Below are 17,868 nucleotides of genomic sequence, written 5' to 3' on the forward strand. Positions count from 1 at the left end.
AGTGGAAAACAGTGACTGACTTGTTTATGTTTAGTGCTACAAGATCTTAGCTTGTGACAGAAAGCACTGTGAATATGTAAGTTGTTATTTTAAACATGCATTACACACAGTATACGATAGGCTGCTACAAAATGTCCCAAGACGAGTACGATTAAAAGTGCTTTTAAAATCCAGATTTTAGTAATACCAAGACTGGGTTAAAAGCACACAATTCATAACTCAGTTAGTAACACTTTCAATGCCACTCAAAGTAGAATTAACATTTGTCACCAGGAAGCTTCAAGAGACTCCATCAAATAAAGCTAACACTGGCTTCCAAGCACCCTTTACATTTACAGATTAACCAGTTTTGCACATTTACATCAATTAAAGGCAATTCTGCCTTCCAAGCACCCTCTACATTTGCAGAACATGCTCCTCGGATCATGCCCAATTTGACCTCTGTTTTCATGTAAACCGCTCTACAGTTGGTACTGCATCTGTGCACAATGTTCCTGAAAAAGCCCAGTTGACATATCATGAGCAGAGCACTCCTGTTTTAAGACACTGCACTGTCGAAAGTGCATATTCTTTAATTCCAAATTAAAGAAGTGCAGGTACTCAGTACTGTACAGTACCTGCTCATTTAAAGCACTGCTTAAACAGGAATGTCTCTGAATTAGTGGATGAGCTGTATTAATCACAGCTGGGAAACAAGGAGATGTGGTTGCCTCTCTGTTTCCATGCTGTTTTGCCTGGAGCTCCTGCACTAACTTGGTGAATTTCCCAGTCAAAGGAATGCATTTTAAAGATTGCAGTATCTTAAAAGAGATTAAAAGCTTTCCTCTGTACCAGTGCATACTTTCATGATGCAGCTCCTGAATTGATAAGGCACAAGCCAAGGTATGCAGAATCACCACTGCCCAAGGAAAACTAACATCCAGACTAGAATGCATAGTGGGGCACAGCATACAGCCTGATCAGAAATGGGGCAGGGTCCTAATAGAAAGTGTGTGTCTATTGCCCAGATGATATACAGCCATCTGCAGATTCAAAGCAGAACAGTAACACGATGTTGTTTGGGAGAGAAAACAAACTTTAATTATTGCAACAAATGTAAAAAGGCATTTGACACAGACTGTTACCTAATAACACATTTGCACTTCAGGGCCAAAACATTAACAAAGCCACAAGCTGAAAGCTAGCACTGACTTAAAATATGGTGCTAAAGGTTCATTAGAGGGATTTGCAGCCTTAGCCCCACTTTACATATTGGGTGCACTAAAATTGTATTGGTCGAGAGCACATTGTGCAATCTGGTATACAGTCTCTGGACCTTTCCAAAGAGATCTCATGATTTATTTAACTTCCAGGGGGCAGTTTATAAAAATTGAACAAAAAGAATTTTGCACCAACATGTACCTGTGTGGTTGTTTGCTGATATTTTTAAAGCCTGATGAGTGCGAAAACAACATGTTGAAGAGATTAGTTGGTTCAAATGTGAATGCAGGTGTTGATGCAGAATTGCATGCTCAACAATGCAATCTTTGTAACACAGGGTGATTGGATTGCTATCCAGATGGGCTGACTGCTGGTGCTTTGCAGTGATGCTTTTAAAGATGGTTCGGTATTGGTAGGACAGCCAGTCTAAGTCCGTCATAGTGGTTGTGGTTCAAGCATGTTTTTAGGTCTCGCCTAGGCAGCACATGCGGTGTCTCTTTGAGAAATGCTGTATCTACTCTACGGGATTTCCACACACCCATCGGTCCTCATACTTCCCTTTGTGTACCTCTCTAAATGTCTTTTTTTCATTGGTGAAGCGTTGTTATTTGCCCCGCCTTTGGGTGTGTTTTTTCAATTTCACGACAACTGCCCCTGTTACATGTCTCCCTACTTTTTTGTTTATTCATGGTTTGTTTGGCAGACTCTTTTTTTCTTTGAAGTGATCCTGCGCCATTTGGTCACCGCTTCATGTACATGTTCACAAAGGTAGTTCCACATTCAGTCACTGCTTCCGGACACAGAGTGCAAGACGGGTATCTCCCAGTGGTTAGTACACACCGTCATCTGTAACCTGAGTGTCTTCCATGCTTTCCAATAAACGCAACTCAGTTATTAAAATATATGTATAAATATAATAGTCATACTTTCAATATTTATAAAATATTTGTCTTAGTGCGACATTTTAAACTCCAGAGAATAATTATCAATTAACACAATACTAATAATATTACACACACAGACGCATATTTTTTGAAAAACCCTATTACCAATACAAACAATACTGGTACATTTGTTGTTTTATTAAGCTGGAAAACACTCTCAAAGAGAAAATAACTAGATCATGTTGCCTCATCTTTTCAATAAAGATTTTTAAAACTTTCTCCAAAAAGTGTGTGTGTCTGTGTTTATTCTGGTTAGCTCTGCTCACATTTTGCTCACACTCACACTACCACTGCCACCTCTTCCTCGCAATTCCACAAACCCTGTCATGTCTAACTCATAATCTCACCTCCTCCTCCTCTCATATCTCCCTCACTGTTGCACCAACCCTGTCATCTCTCCCACACACCTCCACTGCCCCTGTCAACTCCCCCTCACACTCCAACTGCCCTCTCATCTTGCACTCCCACTAACCCCTCTCATCCCTCCTTCACACTCCCTGTCTCCTCTCCGTACTGCCTGCTCACACATTCTAACTTCCTGTACCTCCTCATGCTGTGCACTCTTCCACCTCTCGCCTCCCCACTCCCCTCTCTGGTTACCCCTCCCTTCATCTCGATGCTGCTCTCACTTATACTTGGAAACTGTAAGATTTGCACTGGCCATCTCTTCCCTTGCTCTCTTTGTCAGATCACACCATTCTCTTGGTCCATTGTCCATCTTCGGTACCCCACAGTCAGCTGGTGGGTGGTTACTGCCTCTCTGTACACCTGCCTTACTTTAAGGTTAATAAGGTTTCTTTGGGAAGAGCAACCAGTCCCTCTCTCTTGTCCTCTTTCTCCCCCCTTTCCTTTGCTCTTTCTCACAATATTCTCACCTCTCCCATGTGGTTGACTTCAGGTCTTCGAGCGCGGTTTCTTTCCCGTGCTTTTTCAAGGTTTCCGTCCCGCAATCCTTTGCTCTTCTCCTCTTCTTGGTGTGTTTTCTGCATTGACAGGCACTCCCTCTTTATGCATCTGTCGCCTGCTCGCCCCTTCTTTCTCTCTTTCTCTCACACTCTCTGCTCTTCTGTCTAGAGTTCATTTACCACCTCATGCCCTACCTACTCCTCTCTGTCTTCCTATCAATCCATTCTGTGCAGCTCTCACCCCAGTCTATCCACCATGCCACATAATTCCACTACACAAATCCACAACTAACAATGCCAATCCAACCCACATAATTCCACTATACACCACATATCCACTCCACTCCAAACCAAAATACATGGGTAAAAGACATTGTCATTTACAACACCAATAGCTCTAACTCTCACAAACTTGAGACCTATTGGCATTGCCAATATTGGTTCTGCCCCCACCCGCTACACAATTTCTAATCAGCAAATCCTATAATGGGCATATAATCTCCAGTGCAGGGTAGACCTGTATGTGTCACATTTGTATCTCCTGCAGATTTACCTTTTTCAAGCCGTCTTTCTCAGTCTCTTAATAACAAGTAGGGGTGGTCAATCACCAACAGTGTCCATGTGGGGAAATAAGGGCTCAAATGTGAGTTATGTAGTGGGGATACCTGAAATCTTTGATAGAGAGTGTATACGTCGGATGGCTCAGTCCTGATTAGATCCACACAAAGACCACTCAGTTGAAAAGTCCTTACTCATCGTTAGTTGTAATGTGAATAAACTGGCACTGGGGTTATGGTTTGCATTATCTGGTTTTCCTGTTATTTTACCGCATATATGCCAGTTGATGCTTCTGTGATTTTATGGCAAAATGTAAATATGTACCCCCACAATGAGCACTGCGCTGTCTACACTATGATAATTTATTTGTTGTCAAATACATGGAAGATGCTTTTAAAGAGGGGGCCTTGCAAAGTTTGTCAATAATACATTGAATTATTTTCGTTATCAAAAATACAATAATACAATATTTGTTTAATTGGGCACAATCTACAGATGTCAATCTATGAATGAATCCCACTGCACAGTTGTGTGCAGTATAGTTAAGTTACCCCTCTCGGGTGTAAAGGGTTCTGTCCATGTTCATGCATACTTCTCTTTCTCACTGTCCTCATTTTTGACTTGCTTCAACACTTGCTGCCTCATACATAACTAATTATCATCTTGGTCTCTTCCATTTTTTCTTCTTTTGTTCTGATGATTTGCGGTCATATCCTGCTCAGCCTCCCAGAATCTCCTATTCCCAGGTACAAGTCTAAAATCCTTGTTTGTAGGAAAGAGGTCCCTGTCATTATTTGCCATTCTTCAGTTCTTCATCTCACATTTCATCTTCTAACCCATCTGTTTTGTTCCATTTCCATTCGCTTTTGTTCTCTTGTGCACCATTGTATCCATACATGTACAGAATCCACGCAAATAAAATAGGGACAAATTCTGATTCAGAATTTGGGTACGAAATGTCTTCTCATTGGATCGGTCTTCCATCTTAAAATGGGTACGAGTCCTTTTTGCTCCTAATTATGGGAGGTATTTAGAACTATAGGGTGCAGCCCGGGGTCCACCTGTGGTGGCAGAGGGCCCTGTGCAATGTGTGGCTCCTCTGAAGACATTGTAAGTATAGTGACTGGCCGCCATGTTACATGCATCTGCTAAGCAAACCTTTTTGTTTTTCAAAAAGCCCCCCCCCCCCCATTTCCTTCTTTCACCCTCTCCGGGGGGGCTTACAGAATTTACAGCCAAATCAGCCTATACTATGTATGACCTATGTAACCATGCAACCATAAAAGATGGCAAGAACTCCCGCTGTAACCACCCCCCCCTGCATTACTACTGTACTGTATTGGAAACCTTCTAAATAAAAAACTTTTGAAATAAAAAAATAAAAAAAAGTCCCAAAGTGGAAATTTGTAAATGAAAAATAAAAAATCTAATGACCATGGGAGTTTTCTCCCACGGTAAGCAGTCATTTTTATGGCTGTCCTGCGTTGGAGAAAAGTACATCTGACTGTACTCTCTAAATAGTTACTTAGGCTGATGGTCTGATGTCTGCCAGGCTGCCTGTCTAGGGTTTCTCGAAGCAGTGTCTACGAGCGTTCTGCCTGTAAAATTCATTAGCAACATGAACCTCCAAAGTAAGGAACTAATTGTGCTACGTAGCGATAAGTAAATTGGATAGAGGATTCAGAGACTGTTGGAAATGTTTATATGAAATTGTATCTGTAATGGCATTCAGGTTTACTATTGTTGCAATATGAGGGTATGTCAATGAAACTGAGTAAACAGTTAGATATTCTGTGATGTAAATGTAAATGAGCTAAATTAAGAGTTGTTAAATTAAAATAACTAATAATGGTATTTTTTACGGTTGACCAATTGAGTGCCTCGACACCCTTTGTTAATATTTGATTCCTATGCATCCTGTTATCCACTCTACAAACAAATGACTTGCTCTTTTTTTCAGATTCACATGGCATATCAGATGAAGAGGGCTCATCTGAGGTTTTCTTGGCTACTGACAGTGACTATGATTCCAGTCGAGCCCAGAGTCCAAAGGAGTTGGACCTTGTATACCCATCAGGGCCAGAGTGTGGGAGGCGAAACCTACGAAGCTTGCGGGACAGCACCCCTGATGTCCTGCAAACTCATGAGCCCAGGACACCTCAAGATCACCAGCGCCAGTCGGAGCTCTATGACAGTGACTTTGTGCTTCCCAGTCGTCAGATTGAGCTGCTTCGGATCACAGAGAAGCGGCAAGCATATTGCGTTCGCACAAGTAGCCTGGATTTTCCAAAGCAATCTTTTCTGGCTTCTCGCAAGTCCTGTCCGGGTTCTGTCGACAGTTCCCCAACAGAGACCAGAATAGCAAGCCACTGTTCATCGATTGGACTCAGGACGAGTTCTTCATTTAGCCCAGATCATTCTCCACCTGATGATGGTCCTATGCCAGTCTTTCGAACACACTCTGTCGAGTGGACTCACGTCTTTCAGGAGCCAGTGGGCTCAACTGGACATATAAACAGGGGAAAGAAGAATGCTTCTGTTACTTTACGGGTTTTTCCTCAGTATGAAACTGGACTCTCTAAAGAGACAAGTGTCAAGGTACTGTAACGCTGTCTCCAAAAGGTATGGCGAGGCTCTGAAATTAACCACCAAAGTGTACATTCTATAAGCACACTACCCTTTCCTGCTTGGAGACCCAGGTTCAGACCTAGGCAGTCAAGTAAGCATGTTGTTTTCCCACCACCAACACTACATATGTACAATCAGGAACAGCATTAGGTAATGCTTCTCATAACTGTGGTAAAATTCCCAAAGCGTCATAGGAACGCAGGTTTAGGACACTGCAAGGGAAGATGTTTCATGCTCTTTCTGCTTGAAATGGAACTCGTAATAACACCGTACATGTCATCACAAGGTCTTTACACAAATGCTATCATGTGGAGAGCACTTACATGATCACAAAACACCAGCACGCGACTCTACCTTCTCAAAGCATGAAACAAATTAATATAGGATACTGTGCTGCTGTGTGCCTCTGGTCTCCTCCTCTAACAGTTCATTTTTGCTAAATCTTCTCCTCTGCTGATGGCGCCTTGTCATGTCACGTCGCTGATGCATATGGTGTGGCCGGCCATAACATAGTGACTTCTCCTGGTCTCTCTCTTTCTTCTTACTGGCTCTGCCTGTCAATGTTTGTTCCTTTGAGCTTTTCACAACATCTGAAGCATCAAAGATGATTGTCCACACCTCTCCGCAAGCCTCTTTCCCAGAGTTCATCAGTCTGAATGAAAAGATACAGCCGTCAGCAGGTACAGTTATGAGACAAAAGCTATTGTGTGTGTGTACGTGTAATTTCCCACAATATGACATTACATAACAACCATGATCGAATGATTTTGATTTCAAATCTTTTTAAAGACTTTTGTCAATACACAGCAGAAACAGTAGAAAGCAAAACAATGGCAGGCTGGGGATTTTACCAAATTGGTACACACAAATAAATATGTAAGGTGCCTGATCAAGATGTACCCTGAAAAATCAGATTCAAATTATGCACCCACTAATCTGTGTTTGCAGAGGGTTTTCAATTGGTGGATACGCAAATTGCACCCGATTCCAAGTTTGGCAACTTGGAAATGAGTCTAGCACACTTGGAGCCATGTGGACTAAAGCATTTCCCCATAGACACAGAATGGGTAAAACCCTTTGTTACATCTGGCCTCTTAGATCTGTTATTCGTCATTTTAAGGTGCCCAAACACAACATGTGCACTATTTGCTCCTTCAATTTACATTTCACTCGCTATAAATTGTGTGAGCAAACACCTACAATTGGCACATTGAAGACCGGGTGCAAATATGAGTTTGTGGCCAATTTGTGATTACCAATACCTTCAAGAAGTAATTTGTTTTTTAGGGTTAAAGGGGTCATCCAGTGAATGACGTCCTGGCAACTCTGCTTGATTAGCCTGGGGAGAAATGGAGGAGGAAGGCTATTGTGAAGCGCCAGTTTTGGTGCTAGTGTCAAGCTTCACTGCCTCTTTTATTACAGGGGTGCAATATTGCAGCACTGCTGCAAAACCGTCCCCCAGTAACAAAACAAGGCCCCATGGGTCAAAAACTGGCCCCCACCCTTCTGGTCCACCGGTAAAATGCCCGGTGCCCACTACAGCCAGTCCGGCACTGCCAGAACCTGAGAAAATGTCATCAAACAAAGCAACATGCTACAATGATTGTTGTTGGAGATTGGTAATGGATGCAGGACTGGGCATATACAATTGTATTTTTGCCAATTATTTGACAAAGCTACAGGGCAGTTGGCTTTATCTGAGAGCACAACATGAAGCTGTATTATTATACTGTAAATTGGCCCGGGATGCTTTTGTTATATTTCAATAGCTTTAATGAAGATATATTACTTTAAAAAAAAATTGGAATGGAAGTATTTCATCTACAGAAATCACCAGTTAGAGACACTAAAGTTCCAGTCTCATCAATCTGTGCAAATTATTTTTGAACTTTATTTCACGGACAGACGTTCATGTTTATTATGAAAATGGCAATTTTCACTGTTTTTCCCATTCTGCCAGATTAAAGACCCCACCACCCCCTTATCCACTTTCCATATTCAATATTCCCCTTTAGCTAAATGCCTATCAAACAAACATGTGTCCACAGTCCGTCACCTTGATGGCTTCTGGGTCTATATTTTGGCACTCTGTACACAGTAAGTACTGACTATTTCTATCGAACACTATTTCCGAAGCCAGTTCCAGACCACTGCTCTTCTGAGGTTATCCCGTCACCTGCAAAACTCATGGAGGATGCACCCTTGTGTAGAGGGATACCCAATCAGACCCTAATTACAAACGAGCGATAACATTCTGAACCCTATGCAAACTTTATATTCCAAATAATGTGATAATTATCAATCCACGCTGTTTTTCCTTGGTCAAACTTTCCAAAATTAATTGTGGGAGGAAGCCCCGAAAAAAAGCAAATCACTTATGTCCAAATTGAGAACATTGAATATGAGGTATTTAGCACACCCGATAACAGGTTTCTGGTAAATATCTACAACCTATTTTATCTAACATGAAAGCGGAGTCTATGAGACAGACGGGCCAACTACAAGTCCATTTGAGAATACACAGAGTTATCAACTGGCCAATCACGGAGTTCCTCTAGCTGTGGGAAGACACTCCTTTCTCAGTAGTGCTCTATCAGTCACATCGTTCCAGCTTTATTTATTAATTAATATTCTCAAGGAAACAAAGCAAGAACATTGTTTCATGGATTACGTGAGAAATAAATGAGTTTTGAAATCCAAGAGGGATTCCTCAACTCTTTTTAAAAAGAAAAGCCAGAGTAAGACATATTTATATCTCTGACTACTAGAAATGAATTTTTAGGTCTTGCCTACACAGAGTTGCGAAATGTGTTGCTTATAATTCAGTGGGCTTACAACCTGCCCACAGCAAACAATCGGTTGATTTCTTTGTCACTCTAATTCACAGTCTTTCAATTGCTTAGTTCCCGTAGGATTCCCTTCCTTTTTTGTGTTACCTCCTTCCTGGAGCAAGGACCAAGTGCATGCTTTCTTCCTCTACTTTGATTTTTCTCGTCTTATTGCAACGTAGTATTTCTTACTTTTAACACCGGCATGCAGCTTCTTATTTATGTAGTTGTCATCCTATTTGCCTTCTTTACTGATGCTTTAGTTACTTACGCCCACAACTACTACTCTATGCCAATGCACGCTACTCCACTCTACTCTACTCTATGCCACTCCACTATACTCCACTCTACGCCACTCCAACCTACTCTAATCGAATCCACGACACTCCACTCTACATAACTTCACTCCACTCCACACAAGGCCACTCTACAGCACTTTACTCTATGCCACTATACTCTACACCACCACACTCTACTCTACTCTACGCCACTCCACTCCACTCCACACAATGCCACTCACGTCAAAATACTCTACACCACACCATTCCACTCTAACCACACCATCCCACTCTACACCACTCTATGCCACTCTTCGCCAATCTACTCTACACCATTCTACTGTACGACACTATACTCTTTCCCACTATATGCCTCTGTACTCCATTCCACTGTACTCTGCTTTATGCCCTGAGAGAGTACAGTACTCTATGCCACTCTACTGTACTCCACTTCACTCTACTATAGACCACGCTACGCCACTCCACTCTAAATCATTCAACTCTACACCCTACGCTTTACTTCACCTCACACCACCCTTCTCTATGCCACTCTACTCTACGCTACTCCGCTCTACTGTAGGCTACTTTATGGCACTCTACTCTACTCCACTCCATTGTACTTTATTTCACTGTAATATACACCACTCCACTCTGCACTACTCTACTACACTTTATGCCACTACACACAATGCCTCTCTATGCCACTCCACTCTGTCACTCCACTCCATGCCTCTACACCCCATGCTACTCCACTCCAATGTCACACCACTCAACTCCACTCCACATCAATCAACTCTAAGCGACTCCACTGGTACCCACTCCACTGTCCTCTCATCCACTCTCCTGTAGACTGTGCCACTAACTTTTTGCACTGCTGAACAGGAGCCATGCTGATGTACAACATGGCTAAAAGACATTGGTAAAGTCAATAGCTCTCACATAGGCGAGACTTACTGGCTTTGCCAATGCTTGTTAATTGGTGTTAACTTCTAACTACTATCTAAACCTGTGTTTTAGTCCCTTTGGAATGTAGTCTTATGTCCTGCAACATTACTTCCGTCAAGGATTATAGACAGTACAATTCCCAAAGCAGTACAATAAAGTTCGAGTAAAGAGCAGAATGGAAAAATAAATAACTTGTATTTCATACACATTGTCTTTCACAAAATACATTTCACAAAACGTGAGTAAATCCTTTGGTGAACACTATTATATTCCGTTTGTTCAATAAATCCTTCTTCGTCGCTGCCAAACGACACATATCTGCTGCCTAAAAACCACTTCTAAGCTTTTGAAGAAAAGTCCTACTCGAAGGGTAGGTTTGGCTGCCGGTCAGGATTATAGCGCAGTGAAAAAGCGGAGTTTGTCAATGAGAGTTATGAACTGTCATGTTTCAGGCCTTGTCCACGTGTCTTATTTCCTGGTAGAGATCACAACGTAAGCCCTTCCAGCACCTTCCTTCAGCCTTACATTGTAAAGTACACAGATTTGTTAAAACCCTTGTCAGACACCCTATGTAAACTTGGCAGGTAACCAGTCAGCAGGAAGGGCTCTGCTGCTGGGCTTGTATTTTAGTTCGCATTTTTTGACATTTTTGAGTCAGCGGCCAGGCATTCTGCCCTCAAGGTGACTTTCCTTCTCAACAAACGGCTGAGGTTTGGGGCTGAGGAGCCCCCTGAGCTTAGTTGAAACAAAAGGTCAAATTTTGTAGTTAAAAAGTAGACTCACTGCATCGATATTTATACATTACCTTCACATTTTTCAGTGAGGATAACTCTATAAAAGAGTAATCGATAAAAGGCAATGCCCAACGCAATTTAAATAGTTTGAAAGCTATCTGCTTCATTTCTGACATTTCTGACATTTCCTCCACCTCTAACATTTTCCCCGTTTTATCAATCTGCCCACAAATAATCAATACTGAGTTGTATATATATGTTTATGTTTTGGGAATGTGAATAATAAGTCATCACACATTCTTTCAACTGAAAATTATACTGAACCAGGACAAGAGTCCTCAACCTTCACCCAGCAATAAATATTAAGAAAATTACAGTCAATCAATCAATCTTTATTTCGCATTTGTTTAAATGCATAAAAGTACATGAATAAAACAGTGTATATAATAGATGCAATGTACCACAATGTATAGGAGTAATTTCGAATAACACAGGCTAAAAATACTATTTGAAGTTTTTCCCAAATAAAATATAGTCATTGGCCAGAAGTCCTTGTATTGGGTCAATACGATTAAGACACATATAAATGACATACACAGGCATAAAAAACAGTGTTAAAAGCAAAATTAATTGCATTAAATGGTCCATTTAACTAGTTTGTGCATACTATGTACGGCTATGCAAATCTGGCCCTAGTTAAGAAGCTCAGCACGAGAGACAATAAGCATTTACATTGTTTATACATGCAAGTGTTGAGTGTGCAAATCTAGATAACATTGAAAATTTAGGACGGAAAACAAGTAGAATCATAATCGAACCCTATTATAACTTCCTTCAAATAAAAGGGGAGATCCGTTAATGGCCTTTCAACTTCTTAAAGCGGCTTGTAGGATAGAAATCATGGTGAAACAAACAAAAGGGGTTTCTAAATTTAGTAACATGGCGAGAGCCGATGTTGGGGAGCGATAACTGAATTTCTTCAACAGAGGGATAACATATTGTTTCCTGTCCTTGCATAAAAAGTGCAAAAGAACAATATGTGCATGGTTGATTGAGGTGACTTATTATTGCATTTATAGTTCAATCAAAATCTAGTTAGAATATACCGATGCTGTGTGTCCTCAACAAAAGAAAGGTATGATGGAACCTCTTGCAGTGAGTGTGATAAACCATAATAGGTTACAACAGATCTTTTCCCCCTACATCCATCCCACCTATCAAAAGCAGTTTCTTGATTTGGGTAAACTTTCACAGAGGCCAGGATTGTTAAAAAAGTTTTGTTAGCCCCAGTGATGTCAGAATATGTTTTACATAGGAAAGCCAAGGGATTTTATGGTTGTGATCTAAGAACACAATATCTTTCAGAATCCTTTGATTTAGTACAATGCTGTACCTTTTCCACAATGAAACCACAAAGAAAGCGGGGTCAGTTTATTAACATCGCTAATGTAAGGCAGATCGACTTCCTTGTGAGCGACAAAGTTACTACAGGCTGTTGAGACCGCTAGCAACCACTTAATAAAATTGTCTTCAATTACTTGTAGGGGTGCGATATCTGAAATCCCCCAGATCAGAGCCTCATAAGTAGCAACAGATCTTGATTTAGCCAAAAATGATCTCAAGGTAGAGCAGAAAACAAAAACTAATTACGGTTTTGTTGGGTGCTTCGTCGGGCAGGGGGTAGGTTACATCACGCGGTACAACGTATTAGTTTACTGGCGTGGGAATGGCCCGTTACCTACATCTACCGTCCGCTGCTCGGCTCCGTAGCCGAGCAGCGGACGGTAGATGTAGGTAACGCGTACGTTGTACCGCGTGATGTAACCTACCCCCTGCCCGACGAAGCACCCAACAAAACCGTAATTAGTTTTTGTTTTCTGCTCTACCTTGAGAGCATTTTTCCTTTGGTACAATTTTGCCATAGGTCTAACAAGGATTTAGGATAGGGTGAGTCCTTTAGGAGGCTCACACCGTCCATCTCCTTTGGTCCTGATGAATACCGGGAACTTTCCCAAAAGGTAGAAACATGTTGACCTAAAGCATCACCAACACATATAGAGATACGTAGGTCGTAATTCCCCCCTTCCAGTATCTCGCACTTTATTTTAATATTGTCCAGTTACTTTTTAATAAAACTCATTTTTCAAAGCTAAACCAGGACAATTTTTAACATCACCCTTTTTTTGCACTTACACTTCACAAACCTGCTCCACTGTACTACAGGTGTCGTAGCACACCCTGGTGACGCTAGGCCACCAGGGTGGACCCCGATGATAAAGCATGTCACCACTAGGTGGTGAGTGAGGGGTTTATTAAAAAAAATGGATTAATTTTCCAATTGTGAATGACCTCCACGTCGGAATATACTCCTTCTTGTGTTTTTTCATATCCTTGTCCAGGGGAACAGGAGTATTTCTCGCCCATTTGAAGTGGGCACAATCCCTTACTCTCTCCTTTGTTTTCCTAAAATATTTATGCACCACTTCAAACAATAATAAAGTGAAAATACCACACAAGAAAAACCCCACACCAATGTCCAACAAAATAGTAAAATGCAATAAATTATTTGAGCTCAAAACAACACAAATCCAATCAATAGAACCGGAGATATCTAATTTTGAATTTTAAGTAAAAGTAGTGCCTAGATGCACAAAGCACAAACTGTGGTTATCTGGTCGAGCTGGACCAAGACAAATTCACAAGCTCGGCTCGACTGCAATGTAGCGCAGCCCGCCTACAAAAGAATCTTAAATCCTGGTTGCGGAGCGCTGCAAAGTACCATGTCGAGGATGCATGGCGTATCAGAGGAGATGCAAGGTCCTTACGTGGAGATTTGTCATGCAGTTGCGGTTCTGAGGGACCTGCTGTGGTGATGTGAGGTCCCTGTGGGGAGATGCTTTGTGCAGCGGCGGTTCCGAAGAGCTGCGGTGATGATGCCTGGGTGTGTCGCCACAATGTGTGTCCACAGGACAGGTTCTGCACCCAACTACTGGGACACACTAGTGGGTAGGCACCAAATCTCTCTTTGTGCACTGCTAGGACACATATGATGTTAGTCTTTGTGTCCTGCGAGTGTTGGACACACAGATGGTTGGGTGCAGGGCCTGGCTACAGGCCATTCGAATGAAAGACAAGATGTGCACGGCCAGGGGCAGGCTTGACAGGAGATAGACAAACCGATGACTGGTTGCAGGGTCTGTTTGTAGTCCAGGCTCTTAGTGCAACTGCTAGGATGCACAGGTAGGGGGGCAGCTGAACTGGACACCTGGCCGGTCACTCTGCATCCAACAGCTAAAAAAAATCCCTAAACTTCACTGTTAAAGCGCATTAAATAATGAGTGTTTAGGTAGTACAACTACTTTATCTTTTCCATGGAAAAACACCTCCAGTACCTGTAACCTAGAAAACCACAACTACCCCCCAAAATGGACTGCTCAAAGTCCTGCACATGGTATGACATAACAAATTATATTGATGGCAATTCTCTTAACATGCTATCAACGACATCACTATGACTAAAGCAATATTGTTGTTTAGGTGCTAGTTGCTATTTAACAATGTTTTGATACCAAGTCCGGTTATTTTTTCGTGTAAAGATAGTGAGTGATGGTTCATATAGCAAACCATAACTGACAAATTTCCAGAGCTTTAAGATTTGCTTTGGACTCATGATGTCAGTTTAAATGTATTTTTTCCCTTGGTAAGCTACAATGTTTGTAGTGTCCGAACCATAACTTTCTTTTTTAACCGTGTGTTTTTCAGAGAATACACTTATGTTTCACAGAGTCAGCGCTAGTGTTTTGTAGTTATACCAGTTACCATTTAAAAGATATTTTAACATTTGCTAGTAACGTTCGACACATCACCACAAAACTTGGCACACATTGCATGCTGCCAAGTTTCACTGTGTCAAGTGTCGTGCCGAACCGTGCAGTTGGAACTAGTTAAAAGGGGAGTCCTCTAAAGACGACTTTTCCATTTTAAGTCCCAAAGGAATGTTTGCCCTCCACACCACAAAAACCACAGACTGGAATTACCCCATACTTGGCAGGCAGCTCCAACTTCACTAGATGATTGTTTTGTCATTTGGTGTTAATGTGCTTCGAAGTTTTTAAAGATGTTTGTATTACAGTGTTTTAAGAACTTCAAAGGTTTCGTCCACAAAATATTATTGACGGTTTATCCTCGTACTATCTGCAGATCTTGATATTAAATTAGAAAAATAAATGGATCCAATTAGTGAAGGGAATATTTTACCCTTTGTCCAATGTGAGATTTTGGGATCCTCGAACGAACTGCACATTCTGGCAACCTGATTTTCTGGTTATAACTGAAATCTCTTCTTGCAGATGCCATTAAGCAATGCGAGTGGTACTGGGGGCACAACACGTTCCCTCCTGTTAAGGACTGGTTAAAAGATATAGCACAATGCCAAGAACAACTGGAGGAATACTCGACCGAGGGACATCTCAGCCCCATTCGGAGAACTGCAAGATAAGGGAGTCTCCGAACTATGAAACATGGTATTAATGAAGGTGCGAAAGAGGTGGAAGATGGGGCTGTCTTTATGTGTGAGAGGTTCAGAAGGTTGGGTTTGCCAACTTGATGCTATCACTGGACTTTGTTGGCTGTAGTGACCCATCTGATTGATATTGCGTGGTTGGAATGATGGATAGCCGTAGACGCCTATCCACACAGCAAGCTAAGTAAAACATTTCCCTGTGGGATTCATAGGGAAAACAAGCATTGGCATAGCCAATAGATCTCGCCTTTGGGACCTTATGAGTGTTTAGTCATGCAGCACATTATCCTGGGTGCTGTCACCTCAGGTATTGAAGAGCTATACAATTACCACACAGTGGGTCATGCAGTCTGATTAAGGAATGCGTATGATAAGACAGCCTTCATGGGGTACAGTGAAGATCCTGAACTGCAACTGGGGTTAGGTTATCCATGTAACATAAGAGGTTGCTGTAATTATCCTAATTCAAGACAGTGTGGCAATTCACAGAGCAGTGCATGACTCTCGTGCACCCTAGGGTGAAGGGTAGGCAGAGTTGTCACAGCATCCAGGCACGTCTAGCATATGACGCTGCCCAGATCCCATAGCAGTGCCTCAGGAAAGCGAGTTTGCATCCTCTGGCAGTCTGCTGCATCATCATTGATGTTCAGTGGGTTGATGCATCATTGGTGAATGTGTGGTATTACCACTTACGTGGTGCTATACTGAATCAGTCAAGTCAGTATGTCAGACTGAATCCTGCTCACTCCTCCCAGAAAAATATAAGGACGCTGCTCCGAGCCATGGCCTTCCTATGTGTTGTGCAAAGAATGTTCTATGGACTGTAACAGAAATATTAATAAATTGTACAACAGATCACAGCATGGTCTTGGAACAAGAGAAGCCACATCCAGCTTCATTTGTAAAGATCAGGGTATTATGCTAAGCTGAGGAATGCTGTAACCTGTTAATCTGCAACATCTTGTGAAAAGAGCAACCCTGAACTGCTGACCAGTGCACTGTCAATGTTCTTTGATTAAGTGCACAGGTCCCAAAAAGATGTCAGAATGTATAGATCAGGGCATGCTTCAACATAAATTATAACATAATGTCCCATGGCTGCTGTGCTGTATAAGTAACACCCCCGTACCCACGCGTTGCAGCCTGCTGCAGGCTGTGACCTGAATGGGGCAGCCGCTGGATGCCTCTTTCTCGGCACCATTTGGCACGCCGATGCATCATCATTTTATCACAGCCCTGCAAAAAGTCGGCATGCAGGAGGCAGTACGCTGCTGCGCGAGACTGACATAAAGGATGTACTGCAAGTGTGTGACTGCCTTTCCTTTAAGGCAAGTGCGTGCTGGTGAACGTACCATGCAGTGAATATGTCCACATTGAGGCAAACTGTTTCAGTAATTGTTGGCATAACAAGCGGGGCTCCATTTCCCGGACAGACATTTTTATCCCAGTGCCACTTATTGTTTTAGAGAACGAGAAGGGGTGCCACAGGATAACTTGGAGTTTAGCTTTGAACCAGTGATGTCACTTCTGATACGAAGCTTTTCCTATATACATGAACAACATTACATACAACAGCAGATACTTGCAAGTGAGACAAGCCAGTCAGCACAACAATTGCAGCCCTCTGAATAGAGTGGCAGATACAGAGTGCTGAACAAAAATAATAATAGTGAAAATAGTATCATTTTTTAAGCCACAGGAACATGTAATACATCTATTGCAGGTATTTTTGTCAGGAAGGGGACCTGCCATTGAGTTTAGTGATTTCCCCAGGATCACGCAATGAAAAGAATTGGAACGCAAATCTCCATGGTCGACTATAACTCATCACAGCACATCTTCCCCGCTAGGTTTTTCTTTTTTGTTTTCTCGATGGTAATAGCTGGCTTGGGTTGAGTGCTTGCAGACAGTGGGAGGATAAGACGTTGTGCGTTTTATCTAAGGCAAGCAGTAAGGAGAGGGCGAGTTATTGGGAGAGAGCACTTGCTGCAGGATCGGGAATTCATGCAGGGACTCGTAACAGCATCTTCGCGGCAATGACTGCAGCAGTGGCGCTGGGCAGCAAGAAGGGTGGGCTCTGCATGTGTCTGCGCCTGTTAGGAATTGGAAACATGCCACGCTGTAGATTAGCCTTCCCATTGGTACGAAGCAGATGAGAGTGGCTTGGGGGGTGTGTGGCTCACACCCGATCACAACAAGCATTGGCCACGCAGCTGTGAAAGTAACGCAGAGCGAGGCGCTTGGGAGAGCGCTGTAAGGCTTTATGATGGAGGAAAGACAGATGGCGACTGAACGCGTAACCGCAAGCTTGAGGCCAGCAAAAGCC

At 42.3% G+C, this 17,868-nt stretch overlaps 1 protein-coding gene across 2 annotated transcripts in view; it reads left to right on the plus strand.

The window, feature by feature from the left end:
* The window catches only part of LOC144784313 (ankyrin repeat and fibronectin type-III domain-containing protein 1-like), a 2,450,348-nt gene that overhangs the window by 2,355,958 nt on the left and 76,522 nt on the right, over window positions 1–17,868 (plus strand). For both annotated transcript variants that reach the window (XM_078663012.1, XM_078663013.1), the window contains one exon: window positions 5,568–6,205. In XM_078663012.1, coding sequence (XP_078519138.1) covers window positions 5,568–6,205 — 638 coding nt within the window. The remainder of the gene's footprint in view (window positions 1–5,567; window positions 6,206–17,868) is intronic.

The sequence above is a fragment of the Lissotriton helveticus genome, chromosome 10 (genome assembly GCF_964261635.1).
Source record: "Lissotriton helveticus chromosome 10, aLisHel1.1, whole genome shotgun sequence".
NCBI lineage: Eukaryota > Metazoa > Chordata > Amphibia > Caudata > Salamandridae > Lissotriton > Lissotriton helveticus.